General features: G+C 45.9%; 1 protein-coding gene across 1 annotated transcript; it reads left to right on the forward strand.

Moving 5' to 3' along the window:
• The first annotated feature begins 1,056 nt into the window (after positions 1-1,056).
• LOC148549250 (uncharacterized) lies at positions 1,057-6,106 on the forward strand. The gene is made up of 2 exons (XM_088495702.1): positions 1,057-1,601; positions 6,082-6,106. The coding sequence occupies exons 1-2, from the start codon at positions 1,057-1,059 to the stop codon at positions 6,104-6,106; spliced, it is 570 nt and encodes a 189-aa protein (XP_088351828.1).
• Positions 6,107-6,958: the final 852 nt, after the last annotated feature.

Here is a 6,958-nt window from a genome sequence, read left to right on the forward strand (position 1 = left end):
GTCTAAGATAGCATAAAACTGATCAAAGATCTAATCCAAAGATAGTAAAAAGTCCTATTTATACTAAACTAGTTACTAGGGTTTACAGAAATGAGTAAATGATACAGAAATCTACTTCCGGGACCCACTTGGTGTGTGATTGGGCTGAGCATTGAGCTTTACACGTGTAGAGGTCTTTCTTGGAGTTGAACGCCAGTTTGTAACCTGTTTCTGGCGTTTAACTCCACTTTGCAACCTGTTTCTGGCGTTTGACTCCAGAATGCAGCATGGAACTGGCGTTCAATGCCAGTTTACGTCATCTATCCTTAATCAAAGTATGAACTATTATATATTTCTGGAAAGCCCTGGATGTCTACTTTCTAACGCAATTAAGAGCGCGCCATTTAGAGTTCTGTAGCTCCAGAAAATCCACTTTGAGTGCAGGGAGGTCAGAATCCAACAGCATTTGCAGTCCTTCTTCAACCTCTGAATCTGATTTTTGCTCAAGTCCCTCAATTTCGGCCAGAAATTACTTGAAATCACAGAAAAACACACAAACTCATAGTAAAGTCCAGAAATGTGAATTTTAATTAAAAACTAATAAAAATATACTAAAAACTAACTAAATTATACTGAAAACTATGTAAAAATAATGCCAAAAAGCGTATAAATTATCCGCTCATCAGCTACTCAGGGAAAGAAAGTCTTTTCTATTTTTGATGATTCTTTCTATGATTTTAAAAACTTTTATTTCAAAGTCCGGGCTGTTGAAGATGTTCACCCCTTCTTTCTAGACAAGAACAATGAACCCACATTCCCCCTTTGGTAGCAAAAGGATCATGAAGTCCTTAAGTATTCGTGGGAGAGTTTAGATGAGATAGCGAGGGTCTTTGTGGGTATCTTGGAGGAACACTGGGGAGAGCCTCCTTACTTGGACATAAAGAAGTTTTTAGGAGATCCTGTTCTCCTTCGTTCCGAACTAGATAGCGTCCGACTTCTTTATAAGGCCTTTTTTCTTGTTGTTTTTTTTATCCATCCATTGCGTAACTGTTTCTGTGGTCCCCTTCTTTTTCAGAGATGGTTGCCAGTTCTGATTCGATGAAGTTCCTCAGGAAGACCAAGAGGATGGTGGCTGCCCAGAATATTCAAAAGAAGACTTTAGGGGAGGGTTCTTCTCAGGTCCCTCCGGAAAAACCGGATTTTGATCCTCAGGGTCCGAGGAAGGTCATCCCGACCCCTAGAGTTTGGATAGCCCCTACTGATCCGCCTTTGGCGACATCTGATGCTGCCTCCTCTCCTACCTCATCTGGCCCTCCTCCCAAGAGGCCGAGGACTGCTGGGACTTATGATCTCAATGATAAGGACTTTGACGGCGTGGCTTTTGCTACAGAGCTTATCGCTCCTCATGGAAAGGTTCCGACCGATGATGTGTCCATCCTTCATCATCTCGACTTTATATTTAGCAATAGTATTCGGATGGCTAATCTCAGTGCTGCTTTGTCTCAGGATTTCCAGAAGTCCCCTATCCACGCTACTAGTTCCTTTCTCGGGAAGGCCAAGGCTGATTATGATAGGGTGGAGTGTTTGAGGCTTGAGTTGGAGGCAAAGAATTTTGGGTTGGAGCTCGTTGCGAAGAGGGAGATGGCCTGGGCTACTGCTGGGGAGGCTGCTACCAATTTGGCTGAGGAGATGGCAAAGAAGGCCAAGAAGAGTTACACCCAGACTTATTGTGAGCTTCTGGAGGCCAAGGAAAAACTCCAATCTGCTTATGACGATTATGCCGAGCTTCAGGGACATGTGGTGAGTGGTACGACTGCTCTGTATGAGAATTTGAAGGCTCAAGTCCGAGTTCTTGCTCCTGATGTTGACCTCACCTTATTTAGCATGGATAATGTTGTGGAGGATGGCAAGATTATGCCCGCCCCTGATGATGATGAGGTTTCTGTGCTGGATCCTTCTACCAAATCTTCTGCAGCCCCTTCTATCGAGGCGCCCCGACCCGAGGCTAATCCCGAGTTGGAGATTTTGAATGGCCCAGATGGTGTTGTCGAAGCTATTCTGATCTCAGTCATTCCTCCTACCCCTCAGGATGCAGCGACTGGAGTGAAGCTGGACCCTTTGTGATTGTCTCCTTTATTTCTCTTTTTATTATGTATTGATATGGTCTGACCTGTGGATCCTTTGAACTCCTAGTTTTGTACTTTGTTTGGATAATTCTCTGACACTTTATAGTTTCTTTCTAGAAACTTTTTCGGGTTTTAATCAAAGCACTTTTGCTTTTGGGTCTGGGTAATCCCTTGGGCTTTTAATACTTCCACTTTGTGCTATCCTTTTGTATTAACTGTGCTGGTAATCTGAGGAGTGCTCTTATTCATCTTATCATGGCCCTTTGCCTGGGAATGGCTTCCTGGCTGTGCCTTAAGATTGGGCATTTAGTCCTTCCCAATCGGGACTCTTTCTGGTGATCTCAGGGTGGTGTTCGTTTTGTGAACTTTCTATCTTTTCCTTTCGGACAGTGCCTTTTCTTAGATGTATTGACAACTTTTACCTTTCCTTTGGCGATCTCGTCCTTGCAGCTTATTGGTTGGTGTGGTAGGCTTTATTCTCGGTCAGCGTCTCTTTAGCAATCTCATGGTAGTGTTCTTTTTTGTGAACTTCTACCTTTTTCTAGCCTTGCATATGTTTAATGTTACTCTGTTTTTGGCTGTTTTGAGTCCTTTGCAGCACGACCTTTGTAGGCTTTTAGTCGACTCCAATAACTTTTTGGGTAGTGTTCTTTGACTAGAACCCCCTTTTTAGTTTATTTGGACGACTTTTGAGCCTTATTTAGATTTTGAGAGTGCTTTTGCTTTTTAAGTAATGTCCTTTTCGGACTTTTACCTTTCTAGCTTAGCACTTTGGCACTAGGTTTTTCAACCCTCTTTGTATGGTGCTGTTCCCTTTTTACTGATCCTTTTAGATGGTCCGACTTCTCTGTCGGGCCTTTAAAAGTTATTTTTAGTAACCCTGCTTTTTATCCAACCTCGTCAGGTCATTTTACACGGGTTACTTTTATAACTTCTTGCATTAATTTGAGTTTTGTCGCTTCACCTTGCCGACCTTTGTGGTCGGCGGATGAATTTTGTGTTTTGTCGAGCCTAAATTAATGCGCCTTGGTAGGAAACTTTTTAGGGAATCCGTAATTTTACTAAAGATAAAAAATAGTGAGAAAAATATAAACAAGAGTGTGTACATTTGTGGAGTTACGCTGTAAGTCAGGCCGCTTAGGGTCTTGTCCTGGTGCGTCATTAAAAAACCCTTTGGTGGAAAAAGAGCGCACCTTGGCTCAAGGCCTTGTTCTAATTATAGTACCTTCTTAGGTTACAGGCGTGCCAAGACCTCGGGAACTGTCATCCTTGGAGGTTGGCCACCTTATAGTAACCTTTCCCTAGTACTTCTGTAACCCGGTACGGTCCTTTCTAATTAGCTGCCAGCTTTCCTTCTCCTGACCGTCCTGCTCCGATGTCATTTCGGATTAGGATGAGGTCGTTGGTAGTGAAGCTTCGTTGGATCACCCTTTGGTTGTACCTTGAGGCCAATTGACCCTTCAGGGCTTCCTCTTGGATCCGAGCTCTTTCTCGGACTTCTGAAAGCAGGTCAAGTTCTTCCCTTTGTGCTTGGGAGTTGGTGTCATCGTTGTAGAAGATCACCCTAGGGGATCTTTCGTCTACTTCTACGGGGATCATTGCCTCCACTCCGTAAGCTAGTCAGAAAGGTGATTCCCCCATGCTGGAATGTGGCGTCGTCTAGTATGCCCATAGGACTTATGGGAGCTCTTCAGCCCAGGTTCCCTTTGCGTTCTGCAGACGGCATTTCAACTCGGCCAGTATGACCTTGTTGGCGGCTTCCGCCTGTCCATTGGCTTGTGGGTGTTCCACTGAGGTGAACTGGTGCTTTATCTTTAGATCAACCACCCTGTTCCTGAAGCCCGTGTCAGCAAACTGAGTTCCGTTGTCCGTTGTGATGGAGTATGGAACCCCAAACCTTGTGACAATATTCCTGTATAGGAACTTCTGACTTCTTTGGGCAGTGGCGGCGGCCAGTGGCTCTGCCTCAATCCACTTTGTGAAATGATCTATTCCTACAATGAGGAATTTGACTTGCCCTGATCCCGGAGGGAATGGTCCGAGGAGGTCAAGCCTCCACTTTGTGAATGGCCAACGTGAGGTGACGTAGATAAGTTCTTCGGGCGGGGCGGTGTGAAAGTTGCCGTGCTTCTGGCATGGAGGGCACGTTTTGACAAATTTGGTCGCTTACTTTTGTAAGGTCGGCCAGTAAAAGCCGGCTCAGAGTACCTTTCTGGATAGAGCTCATGTCCCGAGGTGATTGCCGCTCATGCCGCTATAGACTTCTTCCAGGACTTCCTTTGTGGCGGAAGTCGGGACGCATTTCATGAGGGGTGTTGAGATTCCTCTCCTATACAGGACGTCGTGTACCATGGTGCAGTATTATGCCTCTCGTATGAGCCTTTTTACCTCCTTTTTATCTGTGGGGAGTGTTTCAGACTTCAGTTAGTTGATTATGGGGGTCATCCACCCATGGTCCTGGTCTGATATGTTTAAGACCTTCTCTTCCTCCGGGGTTGATGGGTTTTGTAGTGTTTCTTGGATGAGGCTCCTATTATTGTCCCTTGGTTTGGTGCTCGCTAGTTTTGAAACTGCGTCGGCTCGGGCATTTTTTTTCCCGAGGTATATATCGGATCTCATATCCCATGAATTTCCCGAGCTGTTCTCTGGTTTTGTCTAGGTATTTTTTCATGGTGGGATCCTTTGCCTGGTAGCTTTCTTCTATTTGTGAGGTGACTATTTGTGAATCACTAAAGATGATAAGCTTTTGGGCCCCGACTTCTCTAGCCAGCTTCAAACCAGCCAATAGGGCTTCATACTCGGCTTGATTATTTGAGGCGGGGAACTCGAACCTCAAGGAGAGTTTGAGTTGGGTCCCTTGGTCACTTTCCTGGATAACGCCGACTCCACTTCTGGCTTTGTTTGATGAGCCGTCAACGTAGAGGTTCCAGTTAATGCGGGTTCCTAGGGTGTCGGTGTACTCTACGACGAAGTCGGCCAGGTACTGGGACTTGATGGCCGTCCAAGCTTTGTACCTGAGGTTGAATTCGGACAGCTCGGCTGCCCATTGTAGGATTCTTCCAACCACGTCGGTTTTCTGTATAATGCCTTTCATGGGTTGGTTGGTCCATATTCTGATGGTGTGGGCTTGAAAGTATGGTCGAAGCCGTTGGAAAGTAAGTATGAAGGTGTATGTAAACTTTTCTATCTTTTGGTAGTTTAGTTCAGCCCGTTGTAAAGCCTTTTTGATGAAGTAGATGGGTTGTTGTCCGTTGTCGTCTTCTCGGACGAGCACTGATGCTATCGCCCAACCTCCAATGGCGAGGTATAGTATCAGCTCTTCTCCCTGTCGAGGTCGGGTTAGGATGGGTGGTTGCCCTAGGAATATTTTGAAGTCTTAGAAGGCTTGTTCACATTTTGGAGTCCATTCAAACTTCTTTTCTTTCCTTATTGTTGCGTAGAAAGGGACAGATCTTAGCACCGACCCGGCTAGGAATCAGGACAGGGCTGCCAGTCTTCCATTAAGCTGTTGTACCTCTTTCACAAAGGTTGGGCTTTTCATGTTAAGTATGGCTTGGCATTTGTCTGGGTTTGCCTCAATGCCTCCTTGGGTAAGCATGAACCCTAGGAATTTTCCAGCCTCTACTGTAAAGGTACATTTTGTGGGGTTTAGTCTCATCCCGTGCTTTCTTATGGTGCCGAATACTTCGGCAAGGTCGGGCAACAGTGTGTCTTCTTTTTGGGTTTTTATTAGCATGTAGTCTACGTAGATTTTCATCAGCTTTCCGATGTGGTCGGCGAATACTTTGTTCATCAACCTCTGATATGTGGTCCCTGCATTCTTGAGTCCGAACGGCATTACTACGTAGCAGTAGTTTGCTTTCGGGGTTAGGAACGAGGTCTTCTCTTGGTTAGGTTGATGCATTGGGATCTGGTTGTACCCCGAGTAGGCGTCCATGAAGGAGAGATACTTATATCCCGACGAGGCAACGACTAGGGTGTCGATATTTGGGAGGGGATAGGGGTCTTTTGGGCAGGCTTTATTGAGATTGGTGTAGTCTACACACATCCGCCACTTTCCATTTAGCTTTTTTACTAGTACAACATTGGTCAGCCATAGTGGGTACTTGACCTCCCTTATGAACCCAACCACTAGCAAGGCCTGTACCTGTTCCTCCACGACTTGTAATCTCTCTGGGCCGAGCTTTTTGCGCTTTTGTTGCACTGGTCGAGCTCCGGGATACACTGCCAGTTTCTGGCACATTGAGCCAGGATCTATGCCGGGCATGTCCGCGGCCTTCTAGGCGAAGAGGTCGGAATTATCCCTTAGGAACTTTATTAGCAGCTCCTTTAGGTCTTCCTTTGGGTTTGCACCTATGTTTTTTGTTTTATCTCGGGTGTCTCTGATTTGGACCTCTTCGATCTCGCCTTCTGGTTGAGGACAAAGTTCTTCGCGAGCCCGGGCTCCTCCGAGTTCAATGGCGTTGGCTTCCTTTCCTTTGGGGTCGCCCTTTAGGTTTAGGTTTTCGTTATAGCAGCGTCGCACGAGTTTTTAATCCCCTTTGATGGTGGCTATGCCTTCTGGGGTTGGAAACTTCATGCATAGGTGGGGAGTAGAGACTACTGTGGCGAGCTGGTTTAAGGTCGTCCGGCCTATAAGAGCATTGTACGCGGAGTTCACGTCGACCACGATGTAGTCGATGCTTAGGTTCTGGACCAATATCCTTTTTCGAAGGTCGCATGCAATGGGATGTATCTGAGGGGTTCGATCGGAGCGTCTCCTAGCCTGAACAGGCTGTTGGGATATGTTCTGAGCTCTTTTTCTTGTAGTTTGAGCTTATCAAAGGCGGATTTCAGTAGGATGTCTGCGGAGC

Source organism: Arachis ipaensis, chromosome B8 (genome assembly GCF_059453495.1).
Source record: "Arachis ipaensis isolate K30076 ecotype BB chromosome B8, ASM5945349v1, whole genome shotgun sequence".
NCBI lineage: Eukaryota > Viridiplantae > Streptophyta > Magnoliopsida > Fabales > Fabaceae > Arachis > Arachis ipaensis.